We start from the raw sequence: 19,170 nt of genomic DNA, 5'->3' as shown, positions 1-19,170 counted from the left end.
TTATCTTTTCATATAACATATGGACCTTTTGCCACTAATAACACAAAATAATAGCTAACATTGATTGAGCATTTACTATGTACCAAGTATTGTTCTCCACATGTTACATATATTAAACTAATCTTACAATAGGTATTATTATTGTTCTTATTTTACAGAGGAAACTGAGTTACAATGAGGTTAAGTTCCCCCAAGGTCACATCATACTTGGGGAAAATTAACCTCATTGTAACTCAGTTTCTTCTTCTCCTGGAAGAATCCTTCTTCTAGAATTTAAATCTTAGAAGCCTGGCTATTAATTAACATACTACGTTATAAATTAGTGTCATACAAGCAAACGAAATTTATTTCACTATCAAAGGATCTTATGTGACCTGACTTTTTGGAACAAATGAAGAAATGGAACACTCCCTATAACTAGGGTAATAGTGGAGTCAGAACCAGGAGACTAGTGTACTAATCATATAGCAAGCTGGAGAGCTAATAGAGGAGTCTTTGGCTGTTGTTATATGATGTAGGGTGTCCCATCTGATGTACATTCTAAGTAAGACACATACACAAGTGGAAAGGGAGGGCAGTGCTGTGGAGGGAGTTACTGTATGGATTCAAGGTTTATATATGAGCAACAGCAGATTTTTTGCCATCTTCTTTTTTTTCCTTTACCTGAGCTGCTATGCAGTTGCTGTAAGAACCCTCCAAAGCATGGTCCCTTAGAGATGCTGCCACACTCTGACATACTGCTTCCAGCTTGCCATACTCTATTCCCACGTAGGGCTCTGGTTTATCCCAAGTGTTCACCAAATTTCTAGTCTTGTCTGCTCTTACAGTTGGGTTACCAAATCTTTTCATTGTTCCTGTCTATATCCCAGCATAGTTGGTGTGGTTCTCATATTAGTTTTTACCCAATAGATTATACATGTATATAACATATAAATAAAAAAATTTTTTGGTGGTACTACAGTTTAAACTCAGAGTCTCGTGCTTGCTAGACAGGCAGTCTACCATTGGAGTCACTCCACTAGACCAGGTTTTTAACTAATAGATTTTTATAGCAGTTTTAGATTTATTATTAATTATTATTTATTTGGCAGTACTGGCATTTGAACTCAGGGCCTCACGCTTGCTAGGTAGGCTCTCTACCACTTAAGCCACTCTGGAAGCCCTTATAGCATAAAATTTGAGCAGAAAGAGCAGAATTCCAATAGGTCCTCCTCATCCCCTCTTTGTTTTTTGGAGATAGGATCTCATTATGTAGCCCAGGCTGGCTTCAAACTCCTGATTCTCCTGCTTCAGCCTCCCAAGTGCTGGGATTACAGGCATAATCACCACACCTGACAACAGCTTTCATTTCTTAACTGGGACTACATCATATTTATATACACAGATAAAGGAGTCTCCTCAGGCCCTGTATAGGATTAAAGGAACTAAATTTATGTCATGATAGACTATAACCCAAGCACTGTTCTATGTGAAGTTACTCAGAAAAGGAAGTGAACTTTTGCGCCAAATCATAAATTATTCCTACTCAAAGCCTAACCAGCAGTATAAACAAAGATGCCTTCTCTGATGCCATGACAGTTATTTCAGAACAGGATAAAAGCTTCCATACACCCATCAAAGTGTGCCTAAATCTGGCAAGTTCCAAAGTCTGAGTTTCTCCTATCAGGAAGGCTCAGATACAGATAATTTTATCCAATTTTTTCCTACCAACTATTCTCCTTGAACTCTTTGAGGCATTTCACACTGCTGGCCAAGTTGTATTCTGACCTCTCACTCTGCAACCACTCTCACCACTTCTGCTTCTTCACTGGTTCCCTCTTCTTCATGCCTTCTCCCACCCCTCCCCCCAACATGTGACCATACATTTTTGACTTCTGGCTTTCTCCTCCTCTCCTCACATCTTCTCAGTAGGGATGACCTTAATCAGTCAAGCTCTAAATAGAAGATTCTCAAATCTTTGTATGTAGCCCCCATCTATGAAACAGAGCTTCATTTATCTGCCACATATTTGAAACCAGGTATGTAGCTGTTAAGAATGTAGCATTAGGGTCAAAACTGTCTGCTTTGAAAGTTGAAAATCCTGGTTTCACAATTACCTAGCTATGTAACCCTAAACTTGTTAGTAACCTCTTGGTGACTCAGTTTCCTCTTCTGTAAAGTCAGAATAATTACTGTATTTATCTGACAGTCTTATCTAAGAATTAAATTATACAATGAGTGAAAAGACTAGAATGGTATCTAATACAGAAGTGCTCAACAAATGATATTATAGGTCCATTATCCTTTAGCCAAAGTCCTTGGGGTCAAAAGTATTTAGAATGCACATTTAGGACTTCAGAGAGGCAGGATGGTAAATACTATGCATATCACATGATGCCTCCCTCCTCACAGGGGTAGTGGCTAGGGCAGCAACCTAAGGCAGAGGCAAAATGCTTCCAAGTATTTCCTGCATTTCCTGAAGTTAGTTAGAGACTTTATGTCTAGTTCTGACCAAGAATGGGGGAGAGAACTGAGTTTTACTGAACTGAGTTCCCTGGCAGTTGCATGTCCCAAAACAGTGGGGCCCCTCCTCAACACAGATTAAGCAACTGTGGTGAATACTGTCCTTCCCCTCCTCGTACTGGACATACTATATTAAGTCACTGAGATTTGTGGTTAACACAATATAAGGCTTGTTTTGTTGCCAAATGAGTTTGCTGCAAATTAAAACAAACAAACAAAAACCCAACCCTTCAGTTTGCAGAACTCTGCATTTCAGAACTGAAGATAAGGACCTGTAGACCTGCAAAAAATCAAAGCACACACAGTTGTCCACACACATATACCTCAAGCATCCTCAGTCATTTTTCTACTGTAACCTCAGACTTAACCTAGCCATGTGTCTACATCAGCTCCCCATTTGTGTGTGTGGGGGGGTATGCAGATTGAATACTGGAGGTAAGGATCATTAAAAGGTCCTGAGTTAAAAGCTCCAGTACCACCAAAAAAAAAGAAAAAGAAAAAGAAAAAGATAATCAGTGATATTCTTCAGTTATGGAATTTCAATCTCTCTCTCTCAATCTCTCTCTCTGTCTCTCTCCCTCTCTCCTTCTTCACTCTCTCCCTCCGCCCCTCCACCCTTCAACCCCTTCCCGTTCCCTTCCTTCCTTCTTTTCATGCATTTCTCACTTCCTAGTAAGACTGCATGACTCCTATGGTATAGGGAATACGACTTACATTTTTGTGTGTGTACATTTAGCAAGATTTACTATAGGTGTATGTTGAACTTAATGGAAAGGTACCAGAGTTGCTGAGAAAGAAATTCCAGTACAAAAACTCGGACTTAAGCATGTTCAAGTCCTCTATCCACCACAGTTAATTGGTGAGAGGAACAGTGAGAGCCACGCTCAGAAGAGGGACAGAGCAAGCCTCAAGGCTGAATTTATGATTCGAAAAAAAAAAAATTCAGCAGGAGCAGCAAGAGTAACCAATGATAGCACCAAATTTAAGCAGAATGACCTTTTCAAAGTCTGGGCTCAGCAGTTGAATAGGTCATCCAAGAGTCCAAAAAAAAATCAAGAATCCACAAAAATCAAACAATGTTTATTAAACAAAGATTTGTAAACAAATTTGACCTGGCAAAGACCTCAGCCAGGGCTGGGGATGTGGCTAAAGTGGTAGAGTGCCTGCCCAGCAAGCACAAAGCCCAAGTTTAAATCCCAGTATCACCAGGGGGAAATAAGGCCTCAGCTATCATCTCTCTGATTCTGTATTGCTCCTTCTTCCTGTATTTGTTATATGCTTTTGATGGCTCCCCATGTCTTTGGAACTTATTTTGCCAATGATAGTAAATAAATGAAAGAAAAAGAAAAGGGCAATAAAAATAAGTTTTATTTATTTATTTTTTCTGTTTGGTTTGCAGTACTGGGGATTGAACCCAGGGCCTCACACATGCTATGCAAGCACTCTTTCACTGGGCTACATCCCCAGCCCCTAAAATTTTATTTGTGTGACTTAGGAAAGTAATGAGAAATCAATGGAAAGGACAATTATAAACCAACCTTCTTTAAAAAATAATGCCATACTTGTGTATTGCTACATGTCTTATTATCAAACTGGCCAGCCTGTCTTATCAATAACCCTTGAGAGAGAAGGGAAGTCCTGAAGAGCCAGGTCTATCACAGTAAAAGCAAAAGGCAGCCTGCTCAATCACTGACCCTGTGAGGGGACTAATTCCTAGAATTCTCTTCCTCTAGAACTGATAGCCAAGGCCCTTACCCTGCTTGTGCCCTGCATGACGAAAACAGCTTTTCCATTCTGAAGCACATACTGGTGAACAACTGGAGAGTCAGATCCAGACTCTGGTGCTATTTAAGCTACCTACCATTCAGATATGATTCAAGGAAAATAAGAATTCCTGGAAATAGGATTCCATTTCTTCCTCCACTAGGATATTCAGAAATCAGTCTAAATACGTAAGTTTGCAAAAGACCATCAGTCAGATAGTCTATAAAGACAATGCAATAAAGGCAGAAAAGCCTCACCTTTGTCGTTCCACAACACTATGAATAGTACTGGTAGAAGTTGTCTGAGTCTTCCCAAAGCTCATACTCACTGTGCCAGGACACAATAGAGGTTATATCATCACTATAACTTCACATTTGTTGAGTTTTTTTTAACAATACACAAGATATTTTACATTCTGTCCAGGATCTTACAATAATCATAAGAGGTAAACACTCTAGGTATCCATTATTTCTATATATCAGATAGAAAAACTGAGGTTCAGAAAGATTATATTCATATTATATTACTGAAATTATTGTGATGTGATTAGGCCTCAAGAAACCTGAGTTTGCTACCTGGTTCTTCTTAAGGGCTGGTGGCATGGCTCAAGTGGTAGAGTGCCTGCCTAGCAAGTGTGAGGCCCTGAGTTCAAACCCCAGTACTGGAAAAAAAAAAAAAATCTAAAATGTTTGGTCAGTTCTATGGTGTTGGCTTTCAGAAGAGAGAATACAAGAACTCAGAAACTACTTCCTGGCAAACAGTTCATAGCTAAGCACTCTAGCCCATGTACTTGCATAGCTGTTCAGTATCCTTATTTGTTTTCAAATGCATACTCTCTTTCAATTAGTTACCAAGCTTGTTTACTTTGGGAAGAGGATGTCTAAAGTCTTGCCAAAAAGAGATTTAAATTAGGTTCTTCAGTTCTTCTAGGCCTCAGCCCAAACAAATCTGTCAATGAACCCAGTTCCTTTGGCTTTCTTTGCTGTGCTGAGCTTGAGCCCCATGAGGCTGTGCCAATCTCAACTCAGCCTTGTAGCTAGCACTGCCATTCTCACACTGAAGAGCTGTTTGCCTCTGCCAACACCATTCCATCCTTGAATAAACAACCTTTCCCACTAGCCAAATAGCCAAAATACAAGATTATTTTCAACTATGACTCTGCAATATGAATTTTAGCCAAATTTGACATTTCTTAGTCCAATCTGACATTTCTTAGCCATTTAAATTAGGTTTGGTCTTTCATGCCTCTTTCCTCTTAAGCATGGGCCTTCTGGCAGAAGAACTGGCAATAAAAACTATTTCATCCTAGCCCAACAAAATTTAATGAAAACAATAATAATAATAAATGGTAATTCCCTCTATAAATTGTAAAGTTCCACCTCAGCAGATCATTAACATTGCCAGGCTCTTTTCAGTACACTAAACTGTTCCCCATGCATTCCCTTTACCTCCATCTCACCCTACCTCTTCTAGAAATGCAGTTGCTTTCAGTTTTCAGGATTTTGCTGAAGAGTACCTTTCCTGCTCAGAAGCTGCTACACTTCCCAGGAGAGATCATTCTACAATCTTGACTTCATTAAAGGGAAAAGCTATCTTGAGATTTTCATTGCCTTTGTATCCAATATTAGTATAAAATCTTGAGTTTCAGTTTTTAAAAAACCATGTTAGTTCTTCAGCTTCATCTTCCCCCCAAGAATAGAATCTTAGATAGGATTCCCATTGATAAATTTATTACAATGTGTAGAAGCTCATGACCTGTATAGAAGGAATGAATCCACCAATGAATCTCTGCACATATTTAAGCATACACTTAATTTCTTGACCAACAAATCAACAGTCCCTTACATGATTTATAAAGTGTGCTACTCAATACAATAGCCACTAGCCACATGTGTCTATTTAACTTAATTAAAATTAAAATTTATTTGCTCACTTACTCAACAGCCTCACATAGCTTGTGGCTAATGTATTGGACAGTATGAATACAGAACATCTCTATCAATCACATGGGTCATAAGCAACCAATGAACTCTACAAATCCACTAAAACAACTTGTCCAGGAAAATGAATTCCACTCTTCTAGTATGAGTAGCAGATTTAAAAGCACATTTCAGCTTTAACAGGTAATTTGGGTCCTTACCAAAAATTTCTTTTTCTCACTGGCCCCTGCACATGAGCTTGTTGTTACTGTGGGGCTGTTCAGAAGGGCTGAGCTGCTGCTGTTGTGTTTTTTCTTTAAAAACAAAAAAACTACGGTTAATAATTTGTATCCTCCATATCACAGGAAAAAAAAAAAAGTCTGACATTCGTCAAGTAAATTGTGGGTCCAAAGAGCCAGTATCTCGTTAAGATTACTTTCTAACAAGTTGTCAGTCCTTTTCACCTCCATAAACACTGACTTCACTCGAATAACAGCGGCAGGAACATTTAAAAAAACAAAAACAAAAACAAAAACACCACAGGACTTTTCTTATAGTCTTATAGTAGCTTTTAGGCTTTAAGCCTCCCTTTAAAGGAATTACAGGGACTACTTCTACGCCTTTTTTTTTTTCCCCCCATACTGGTCCCTTTAAGTCTTTTGAATCAAGAAAGCTTCCCCTTTTTTACCCACTAACTGCTATCCATGCTAATAATCCCACTTGGAGAAAGATCAGCTAACTGGAATGCATACTCCATAGGAAGACAGGAAGGAAAGTGAGGTCATTAGACTCACCCTGGGGGGGAAGGGCTCACTTCTGATAAAATGCTCCTTCCCAAAGTGGCTTTGAATACAAGTAAGTTACAGCAAGGGAAAACCCACACAATTAGACAGAATAATGTATGAAAATAGTACAAGAATGTGCTATAGTTCGTTGTTCACCGACTCTGTAAGATAATTATAACAATAAAAGCAACTTTCTAAACAAATCTTTCCATTATAACATGGAACAAAACCACTCCCCCTATCACTAGGGTACCTACAATTCCTAAAGGCAGGAAATATTCTGGAAGCTATATCTAGCAGATCATGGATAGGAAAAGTTCTAGAGACTTGGTAGACAAAATGCAAATGAGAAGAAAGGAGGCTGGCTAATAAGAGAAAGAAACACAAGGGAAAATGTCAGCACTGGATACCCACTAGACAGAAAAGCTTCCCATACATCCACCCTTCTTTGCAGGCCAAAGTACTCAGGAAACAGGACAATAAATGACACCAGAGGTAAGAAGGAGATTCTCAACAGTATACAAGTTTAAGTAACAGCAAAAATAGGAAATGTTTTTCTAAAGAAGCATGTGAGTCAATAAAACAAGCTCTCTCAACTACCTAAGTCCATAATGGGAAATAGTAACAACAACAAAGTCAACCATTATTGCCCTTAGAGTATATCATATGGCATTTTATTAAAGAAATTTCTCTTCATAATTGTATTTTATGCAAGCTAATACCAAAATTAGTTAATTTTTCCTGAGGACATACTGTTTGTTTTTTGTGGTGCTGGGGACCAAACCCAGGACCTTGTACATGCTAGGCAAGCATTCTATCACTGTGCTACATCCCCAGTCTCCTGAGTATATACTGTAAGGTAATTAAAAACCTGAGTTAGGGATATAAATCTAGTCTGCCAAATAATCAGTAAAGGTTAAAACTTTATATGCATATTGGCTGCGTAACAAGTGAAGGAATTATTTTTCCCCACACAGATGAAATGCTATGCTCAAGGCCTTGAAATTCCAGATTGTGGATCCACACTGGTTGGGTCCCTATACCACTTACCATATAACAGAATTCAGGACTAGTATTGGAAAAGTTTTGGGTTCTCATATAGTTCCCATTTGAAAACACCTCCCCAACAAATCTAGTTAAGCTTTATGAGAGCCATACACACCTGCCTATTTGAGTGACCTGTGTCCTTATTCTTCATGGTCTCATATCCAGATACCCGGGGCCGTCGGCTCATCTGGAGGGCCACCAGGTCCTTCATGATCGAATCCAATGCCTCCTGTTCATCTGCATTGAAAGAAAGCACATAGGCTAAGATACTTAAATTAAGACCAGCAAAGCACTTCCACAAAGTATACCACTATACTCAGGGAGTTCTGCTCAGATAAAATGACAGACCCTGTGACTATTATCACATACAGTGAATGTCTCTCAAAAGAAGATACGGAGGGTCAGACTACAGAAATTTAAGTTTTTACTGGAGACTTAACAGGCTTCCAATCAGATTTCTGATAGTAATATGTACCAACCGACTGCCACTAAGGGAGGCCACTCAAAACAGAGCAGTTTATGCAGTGCCAGAGAAACTGATGAAAAGCTGGAGTGGGACTGGAGGTATGGCTCAAACAGTAGAACATCTGCTTTGCAAGCACAGAAGCCTTGGGTTCAAACCCCAGTCCCTACAAATAAAGAAACAGGAAAGAAAGAAAGAGAGAGAGAGAGACAGAGAGAGACAAAGAGAGGGAGATAGAAAGAAGAAAACTTAAAAAAAAAGAAAAAAAGCAAAAACAAACTCAAACCCCAATCCCACCAAAAATAAAATTAAAAATAAATGGAAGGTTGGTGATGGGTCACAGGGTCACTCTCTGATAGGTGTTCTGCCTATCTCTTGTTTGACATTTGGGCTGGTGGAATAGCTTAAGTGGTAGAGTGCCTGCCTAGCAAGCATGAGGCCCTCAGTTCAAAAAAAAAAAACCTAGCATGAAGAACAACCCAGCACAGTGTATTAGGGTAGTAAATGAAAAGAAAAAATTCAGAGAGCTCATTATGGGACAGAGTCCATGACCCAGGGACTTATACTTGCTAGGCAAGCACTCTATTAATTAAGCTCATGTCCTCCATGGTCTTGTTTTTATTTTTGAATGGGATCTGGCTAAATTTGCCCAGGCTGGCCTCCAGCTCATAATTCTCCTGCCTCCATTTTCTGAGTTGCTGGGATTACAGCTGTGTTCATCATGCCTGGCTTTTTTTTTTAAAAGACAGAGTCTCATTATATAGCCCAGGCTGGCCTCAAACTTGAAATCTTCCTACCTCAACTTCCCAAGTACTGGGATTACAAGTGGGAGCCACCACACCCGTCAGACCTGTTCTTAAAGCATCATGTGGCTCTGGCAGAGTGGCTCAAGTGGTAGAGTGTCTGCTTAACAAGTGTGAGGCCCTAAGTTCAAGGGCCCATACTGCCAAAAAATTAAAAATTAAAAAAATTGAAGCACCATGTATAGGAAAGCACACCTTAAAAAGTGTGCTTCAAATAGCTACTTTGAACAGAAGTTTGTTTTACAAGTGAAGCCTTTGAACATGGCCCCCAATTCTTCACAAATTTATGGGCTTCTGCTTCCGATGGGGAAGTCAAAGGGGCAGTTCTATTGTTTTTCTTCCCTATCTGACCAAGCAATGCATTGTCTCTACCTTACTGGCTTTACTTTTAATCCCCTTCTCTTGAAACAGCATGTAATACTACAGTTCTCATAAACCAAAGCCCATGGACCAAAACCCAGAACACAAACCAGCCCAATCCCAAGCTCTGCAAAAATTTTCCCAGGTCTTTTAAGAAATCTTTTTCCATTTAAATAACATTTAGTGGCTGAAAATAAATAAATCTGCTGATCTGGAAGGGAACTTCTAGATGAGTTGTTATACTTGCTTTAATGACAAGTGTCCCCCAAAGTTATTACACTTAGGGACTTAGGTCACACCTTTAAAAGAAATGAGTACAGAAGACTCCACCCAAAAAGAGAGCCTATCTTCTCCCCTTTATCTTTGTCTCTTGGAAATATTCTAATATTCTGTGGAAAGGACAGCACAGCATAAACCTAGTTCCTTCTTCTCTCCTCTTTCTACACCAATCTACTCAGATGCCCACCATGCCCTCTGAAGAGATACAGGGAAAACAAAGGTGCCTATAAAGACATTTTTGGTTGGGGGCATGGCTTGAGTGGTAGAGCACCTGCCTAACAAGCATGAGGCCCTGAGTTCAAACCCCAGTAATGCCAAAATAGAGAGGAGGGGAAGGGAGGGGAAGGGAGGGGAAGGGAGGGGAGGGGAGGGGAGGGAGAGATTGAGATTTTTGTCTGTTTGGAAAAGTAAAATTAGATTTGAAACTTGCAGGGGAGAGGAGAGAGAGACTGAGATTTTTGTGTTTGGAAAAGTAAAATTAGATTTGAAACTTTCAGGGAAAACATCACAATAGCTTCCCATGTGATTCCACTCTAAAAAAAAAAAAAAAGATTCCACTCTAAAACATATACAGAAATATTAGCCCCATGAGGTAGTACACACCTGGAATCACAGCACTTGGGGACTAGGGCAGGAAGATCATAAGTTTGAAGCCAGCCTGGACTACATATTAAGACCTTGTCCCACAAAAGCAAAACAAAGTATGTGTATGCATAGGGCAACATAGTTATAATACTGAAAGAATTCAGAAAAAGGGATAACAGATAAGGAAGACGAGGATATCTCCAAAAAGACAGTAGTCAGAACTAAAACACATCAATTCCAACAATTACTTGGTATTTTCTAGCAATTTCCCTATAAGTTCCCTAAAAAAATATATAACTTAGGGCTGTAGGTATAGCTCAGTGGTAGGGGTGAAGGTGGGAAGAAAATTTGCTTGCTTTGTTTTTTATTCTCAGAATCAAGATTTAAAAACTAGTGTTGGGGGTATGGCTCAAGTGGCAGAATGCCTGCCTAACAAGTGCTGAAATCTAGTACTGTCAAAAACAAATCCAAAATAAAAAAACTAGAGCATAGGGCTGGGGGTATAGCTCAGTGGTAGAGTGCTTGCCTAACATGTGCAAAGCCCTGGGTTCAATCTCTGGCATCACCAAACCAAAAAAATTAGAACATAACATCTAAGCTAGGAAAGTTGGCTTACAGACAATATGTAAAGGTTTATATATAAAGTTGGCTTATATTATTAACTACAGCATATATAACTAATTGAAGTCAACTGTAACAATAAATTGGGATCAGTACAAAGAGGATTAGGACTAGGTAAGTGTCATCTGAAGAGCATCAAGTAATAATCCCAAAAGCAGAATGCATACATGGAGTTTTTCTGAATGCTACCACCCTAAGAATTGAAAACATCCCCTTTTGCAGCCATTGCGAAGCTGCAGCAGCCAAAATGAAGTTCAATCCCTTTGCAACTTCTGACTGAAGCAAGAACGGTAAAAGGCATTTTAGCGCACTATCCCACATTTGCAGGAAGATCATGTCTTCCCCGAGTTCCAAGCTGAGACAGAAGTATAATATTCGATCCGTGCCCATCCAAAAGGATGATGAGGTTCAGGTTGCGCAGGGGCACTACAAAGGTCAACAGACTGGCAAAGCAGTCCAGGTTTCCTGGAAGAAATATGTCATCTACACTGACTGGGTACAGTGGGAAAAGGCTAATGGCACAACTGTCCATGTGGGTATTCACCCCAGCCAGGTGGTTATCATCAGGATAAAATTAGACCAAGACTGCAAAAAGATCCTGGAAAGAAAAAGGGCAAATGTAAGGAGGAAACAAATTGAGAAGATGCCAGAATAAAGTACTCTTATATACAACTTTTATTAAAAACTGCCTTAACAGAGCCTGTAATCCTAGTTACTCAGGAGGCAGAAATCAGAAGGATCCCAGTTCAAAGCTAAACCAGGCAAATAATTCAAGAGACCTTATCTCAAAAAACCCTTCACAAAAAATAGGCTGGTGTAGTAGCTCAAGGTGAAGGCCCTGAATTCAAGCCCCAGTACCGAAAAAAAAAAAAAAAAAAAGAATTGAGAATTTCAGCCGTGAGCAGTGGTTTACACCTGTAATCTCAGCTCCTCAGAGGCAGAGATCAGGAGGATCTCAGTTCAAGGACAGCCACAGCAAAAAGTTAACGAAACCCCATCTTAACCAATAAGCTAGGCACCATAGTATATGCCTGTGATCCCAGCTATTTGGGAAGTATAAAAATAGGAGGATTGAAGTTTAGGCCAACCATGGACAAAAAAGCAAGACCCTGTTTAAGAAAATAAATAAATAAAGCAAAAAAGGAATGAGGAGCCAGATGCTGGTGGCTCACATCTGTAATGCTAACTACTTTAGGAATTGAGGATGGAGGTCTGAGGCCAGCACAGACAAATAGTTCTTAAGACCGCATCCCCAAAATAACCAAAGCAAAAAAAATAGACTGAAGGGGTGGCTCAAGCGGTACAGCACCTGCTTTGCAAGCATGAAGACCTGAGTTCAAGTCTTAGTTCCACAAGAAAAACAAAGGAATGAGAACATGGCTCAAATAGGAGAACACTTTCCTAGCAAGCGCAAGGCCCTGAGTTTAAACTCCACTACCATCACCAAGGGAAGAAAAAAAGAACTGAAAATTTCACAGTTGTAAGTGTGGCTCAGTGGTAGAGCAACTGACTAGCATGCACAAGGCCCTGGTTTCCATTGGGCGAAGGGGGAAAGAATTTCAGTTGTCTCAACTCAGCTATTAAACTAACATGGATATAATACACACACACTTTTCACGTCAAATACACAAGATGATGCTATTATAAGAGCAGGTTTATCAGGTTGACAAATTCTGCTTCTAGGAAGCTAACCAATTCCCAACATTACTTAATGGATAAATTTGTTTGGCAGTTCTACTACTGAGAATACACTATCGCCTAAAATCTGGGACAACTGACACAAGTGAATCAGGGTCACGAATCTGATTATGTGTCAAACTCGAACATATAACTAGACACAGACAAGCTCTTCAACTGATACTTCAAATTGAGGATATAGATAAAGTCAGGATATAGATCAAGCGGCTCTTTAGGCATGTATTCCTGAATTGACATTTTAACTAAATTGTCAGCCCTCTCTCTGTTTGGTACTCCTTAACAAACAAACAAAACAACAAAAAAGCAACATTCTGAAAATGTAGCAATCAGTAAAATGCACTTTGAGTCAGAAAGACCTGACTTTAAGGAGGCCTCAAGCAAATCACTTTCTCTTTAAACCTCAATTTCTTCATCCATAAAAATGGAGGTAAAAAAGCATTATTCAGAGTTGCTGTGAGAACAAGAGAAAAGGAAGGAAGGAAAGAAAGGAAAGAAGGAAGAAAGGGAAGGAGGGAGGGGAAGGAAGAAAAGGGTAGAAAGAAGGGAGGGAGGGATGAGGAAAAGAAAGAAGAAAAAAAGGAAAAGAAAGAAAATTTACAAATTAATTCTTAAGGCACCCAACACAGTAATGCTAAAAAAAAAAAAAAAAAAAATGCTGGCTATTTTATCATCAATAAGAAAAAGCCAATGGAAAAAGACTAGAGGCTACCTAATCTACCCTAATAGTTAATTTTATTCCTAAATTTTTATTAATCATTAACAACAACCATATACTGAATACTTACCACATATTATATATTAGAAAGTTTTAAAAGGCTACTTTGAGATGTTCAAATTCCTTGGCTACAAACCAGAATACATAAACACAAATGTATAAAATGTTTTAAATGTACAAAAAATACATTTAAAAAAATGTGAATAGCAACAAGTTATATATATGTTTACTTAAGTATTAACAGAATAAAGATTCTTTCAGAAAAGCAAGCTGTTTCAGCTATGCCAGAGAGCTTACAAAGTGAACTAAGTAGAAAAGAAATGAAGAATAAAGTAAGGAAGGGATGGGGGGAGAAACGAGGATCAGGGACTGACAGTGAGTAATTCTAATCAAGTAGAGTGGAAAGAAGGGAAGCTGGCAAAGAATCCTTGAAGAGGACTGGAACAAACAAGAATGATACCACCAAGGCCAAGACCAAAGAAAGATGGTATCAGGCATAAGCCAGGCAAGTCCAACACAATGACAGAGAAATGAAACAAATTTTAAAGGGAAGCAAGAAGCGGAGATGACAAGAAAACTGGAGTAACAGAAGTCAACTGCTTACCTGTGACCTTTACATGTGAACAAGCTAAGGTAGAGGTAACAGTGTGCTATATAACCCTGAAAAAGATTTCCTGAGAATGGGGGTGGTCTGATACTCTTAAAAATCACCAGGAAGAAGCACGAAGAGAAAGAAATTAATTCTAGACATTAAGAAATGAGGAATCTAGGAAGGGGAGGTGTATTCATAGAAAAGGAGTGATCTATAAAACAAGCATTAGAGTTCAGACTTTAATAAAAAATTGAAGCTCTTAAGAAGTTTTAAACCCCAGAAACATGTATCTTTTCTTTCCCCTTACCCTAACCTATGGGATGGGGGCTGCCAGGTAACACTCCTCTCTCTTTAGCTCCAGCAGGAAATTGCCTTTCCAGACTAACTTGTTACTTCTATCTAAAAGAGGGGTCTTAATGAGTTCCCTTGCTAAAAACCCAGAAGTTTCCAAAAGCACCATGTCCTCCAATAAACACTGTCATTCTGCAAGATGTCTGTTTACTATGCCACATACTCTGTTTTTTCTATATATACAAATCCCCAAAGTAATATTTTAATCTTTGTTTTCACTTAACTAATGATGTTATTTCTTCATCTTGCCAAGGCTCTATCCAGCTCTGCCAGATCATCTGATCACACTGCTCACCCAGGAAAGACTGTGCTTCAGTGTTTCTGTCAGATTTTATTCTTTCTCTTTATGACATTTCACATACTTCCACTGCCTCCACCCTGACCATACCCAGGCCAAAATCTTTTTACAATAAGGATGTTCAATAAGGCAAAATCTTCAATTCACAAGAAAATGTACTCCTTCAAGAACATGGTTGAAAAAGCTGGGTGTGGTGGTTCAGGCCTGTAATCCCAATGCTTTCGAGGTAGAAACAGCAGGATCTTGATTTACAATACCATTTTATTTATTTATTTATTTACTTACTTACTTACTCATTTTTGGTGGAACTGGGATTTGAGCTCAGGGCTTCATGCTTGCAAAGCCAGAGCTCTACTCCTTTAGCCACACCTCCAGCCCAAACATTGTTTATATGTGATGAAACTAACTTAAAGGACTGGAGACCATAGGTTATATGTCACCTCTAAAATGCAGTATTGTTCTCTTCTTTCTGTATACCTTTACACACTTGACAAAGCATCTCCAATCCCTTGTTGCGTCTACAAGACTGAGCAACCCTAATCTGAAAATTTAAAATCAGAAACAGATTACAGATGTTCAACTAGTAAAGTCTATGCAAATATTTCAAATTCTAAAACCTACATATGCTGAAACTCTTCTGAGTTTCAAAGGAAACTCAGCTTGTATTTGTTTACATATTTCTGCTTTACCTTACTTAACTGAAACTTCTTGGGACAGGATGATGCTGATACAGCGCTTAATACTACACATGGAACATAGGAAGCACTTGACAAATGGCAAAGACTAAATGGATAACTTACATAGAACCAGAAAAACTGCTTCTTATCCTCTGTGCATTGCCCTAAGTAATGCTCGGTTGGGTGGATATTTACCTTTTACAAATGCCTAAAATTCAGTTTTAAAATCCAACTGTGATTTCTTTCTTTTTCAAAATTTTTTAACTATCATTTTAAAAAGTATCAGAAATTTGCTCATGATATATAGATATGCTGATTCATTAAACCATTGAATTAATTCAAATCAACCAAAACAGTTACTAACCTTTCCGAGTCTACACAGGTGATTAGATTCTACCCTAACTGAATTGAGACTGGTTTTAAGGCTCCCAAGAGCCTTGGAACCCTAGAGACCAGACCTCTTTCTGTAAGTCACAACAATTCTGACTTTAAACCAAGTTGTCAACCCAGAACCAGACCATTCTTTAATCCTGTACTCAGTTCTTGATAAGATTCCTGTAACATTTCCAAATCATTACATATTTTTCGATAATATATCCCACTAAGTTTCAGACTGCATTTATACCAAACATAAGCAAATTAGTCTCAGATATTATTGACAGCATTTGCCACTATAATTACTAAAGTTGGGAAGGAACTCTAGAGTGACCAGGAAAAAAATAACCAGGCAATCCCAATTTTAATAGTCACATAGTACCAAAGCCAAAAAAAGAAAAAAACAAAAAAAGAGTATTTCCTATTATTTACAGGGTAAGTGTAGTTTCCACCAGAAATTTACTGGGGCTAACAGCCAATATAAAATTTGACCTGTTTTATTAACAACCCAACTTGTCAAACAGGTTAAATCTCCAGCATAAAACAGCTCAGGAAAATACAGTTTATGAGCTGCAGGGCAGGGACTCAATTAGTTTTAGCCCTTTCCTCACTGGGCTGTAGCTTAAGTGTAACCAAAATAGTAAGTAGTCTATGTTTGTCTTTTATCAAACCCTTGAGTTTGTTTATTAGGAACTGGGGTCTAAGCCCAGGGCCTCCTGCTTGCTGGTTAAATTTATTTAGAGCTACAGCAACCAAAGCAAACTAACTAAACTGGAGATGTGAAGTTTCATAATTTACAGCACCAAAATGAAACTAATATTTCAGAGATTGTGGATCTGTGTATCCATATATCCTCAATGAGCTCTGTAAAGGTGTTTGAGAAAATTATTAATAATTACCAATAATTATCAACATTAGCTCTAATTGTGTGTCAAGATCATCTACAGCAAACAGAAGGAATAGTATGGGGAGAAAGTTCTAAAGAAAATCAGGGCAGTAGTTCTTAAACTAGCTTGCCTAACATATTGGAGCCACCAAGAATGTTAATTTCCCTCTCACCGTCTCAGTTTTTTTCATGCAAAAGTGACATAGGGACAAATGAGACGATATAGAGTTTCTGGTCCTTTTTTGTTTGGGACTCTAGATCTACCTATACAATTCTTTCCTCTCCAGCACTGTCTCTCTATATGCTCACACACTGAAACTATCCCGAAATGTGAAAACAGGCTCACATCTATTTTCATGTTAGATAATGAGATGTAGCGCTCCTATCTGGGCACTTTTACTGGTCTTGCAGTCAAAGCGGGAGGTGGGAGTTCTGCACACCCTCAAGTATCTCTCACTCCCATTGGGACTTAGGCTGCTCTCAAAGGACAAGAGGAAAGACATACTAGAAACACTTATCACAATATATGTCCACAATTCAATTCAAAGATGTGGTGCAAATTCTGTAACACAAGATAAATGTTTGAAGCCTGGGGAGGACAAAAAAAAAAAAAAAAAAAAGAACTCTGTGCCCCATTTACAGTGAATGCTCAATAAATATTTGTAGAACTATATATTTAAATACCAGGACTTACTGGGTTCCTTTTATGCCTAACTCTGATGACAGACCTTTCCCACAGAACACTTGTGAAGTACAGCATGGGAAGGAAACAGTAAAACCCAGCAGATGAATAAACCCTTCCCAGACTGTATGAGAGACAGCATGAACTACAACAAGGCAATTCATTTAAAGCCAGAGTGTGGAGATGGGTCACAAACGATCATCTAGCCAATGAAACTGAGCACACACATAATCTCTTACAAAAATGAGTTGACCTTGCTATAATGTTTGCAAAACAAACATTAACGTTCCCCTCTTCACGAGGGGACTTCACAGAAGCAATGAATACTTTTGCAAAGAATTCATCCTTTCACTTAAGTGTATCCCTTTATCATTTAGGTCAATACCAAATATTTTGCAAAACCTGTGATTAGGGACAACAACATCACAATCCTGCTGACAGGAGGAGCAAAGTACATTTAAAATGTTACATGCTCCTTAATCCAATCCAACAGAATATAATTCAGTTCAAATGCTGCGGGTGAAACACATTAAAAGCTTTTCTTAGATTACATCTTCACAGCAGAAATTGCAAAAGTTGACAAAAAGGAAATGATTTCAGAGAGATTCTTTTGTGCAGCCAATATTTCCTTCAAAAGTTACATAATTTCAGGGATCCCGCAAGATTAAAAAAAAAAAAGGTGTAAAACACTGCAACCGGATCTTTCCATAAGTAGCATCTAAACTCTAACCAGAAGCACCCAATCATTCCTAACCTCCAGCAATCTGCGTGCAGCGCAACTCACACTCCCCACCGAGGGCTCCATAACCGAGATTGCGTTTAATCACCAAGCAGCGGATTCCTGCACGCCCTCCCCCCTGCTCTGGGGCGCGCACGGCGCTCCCGAGCTTGCAAGCCCCGGGAACTCTCACAGGCCGGCCTGTGTGAGCAAAGGGAAGGAAATGACACAGGCAGGAAAAAAAAAAAAAAAAAAAGCAAATCAAGGAAAAGACACAGCAGCAGCTGGGCCTGCACCAGGCTCCGGCCCGGGCCCCACACTGAGCTCTGGCTGCCCCCGCCCTCTAGCTCGAGGGCCGGTTCGCTGGGCCCGGTGCGGGCGGCCCAGCCAGCCGAGCACGGGCCCTCGGTCCCGCCGCCTGCCTGGGATGCTCCCGCCGCGCCACCCGGAAAGCAGGCTGCCGAGTGGGAGCGATCCGCGAGACCGCCAGGGAGAGGACTCGGGTAGCCAGAACCCCCGCCCGACCGCGACGCCGCGAACCGGAGGCCGACGGTCCTCAGCCCCCGGCCGGGCCGTACTGTCCATGCCTGTCAGGCGGCCACCCAGGGTCCTCCTCCTTTCAGCCCGGGGCGGGGCGTCGCAAGGCAGCGCGGGCACAGGCCGGGGCGGTGGCGATACTCACCCATGGTGGCGATGGCGGCGGCAGCGGTGGGGGCCCAGCAGTGTCACCTCCGCAGCCGGGGCTGCATGCCGGGGGCCCGGGCGGCGGGGACGGCAGCGGGCCTGGCTCCGCGCGGGGGCCGCTGGCTGCGCTCGGGGCCCCCGCCGCCTCCCCAGGCTCCGGCTCCGGCTCCGCCCGCAGCCGGGCGCTGTGGCATGGGCAGGGTGGCCCGCTACATCCCCGGCGCTCCCGGGCTCGGCCCAGCCCGGCCTCGGCGGCGCCGCTAGGCCCGCCCGCCCGCCAGTCCCTCAGTCCCGCAGTCGCTCCGTCGGGCCACCGTTCTCCACCTCAGGAACGCTCAGAAAAACAAACCGCTGGTTGCGGAGCTC

At 40.4% G+C, this 19,170-nt stretch overlaps 1 protein-coding gene across 4 annotated transcripts in view; it reads right to left on the bottom strand.

Moving 5' to 3' along the window:
- The window catches only part of Map3k3 (mitogen-activated protein kinase kinase kinase 3), a 61,463-nt gene extending 42,508 nt beyond the window's left edge, over positions 1 to 18,955 (bottom strand). For 2 of the 4 annotated variants that reach the window (XM_020188353.2, XM_020188357.2), the window contains exons 1-3: positions 18,803 to 18,955; positions 8,133 to 8,254; positions 6,407 to 6,499 (exon numbers count right to left, since the gene is read on the bottom strand). In XM_020188353.2, coding sequence (XP_020043942.1) covers positions 6,407 to 6,499; positions 8,133 to 8,254; positions 18,803 to 18,806 — 219 coding nt within the window. In that variant the 5' untranslated portion in view covers positions 18,807 to 18,955. The remainder of the gene's footprint in view (positions 1 to 6,406; positions 6,500 to 8,132; positions 8,255 to 18,802) is intronic. The other 2 variants (XM_020188360.2, XM_020188365.2) reach the window with 1 other exon arrangement.
- Between the last annotated feature and the right edge of the window lie 215 nt (positions 18,956 to 19,170).

Source organism: Castor canadensis, chromosome 11 (genome assembly GCF_047511655.1).
Source record: "Castor canadensis chromosome 11, mCasCan1.hap1v2, whole genome shotgun sequence".
NCBI lineage: Eukaryota > Metazoa > Chordata > Mammalia > Rodentia > Castoridae > Castor > Castor canadensis.
This window is presented reverse-complemented; position numbering and strand designations above follow the sequence as displayed.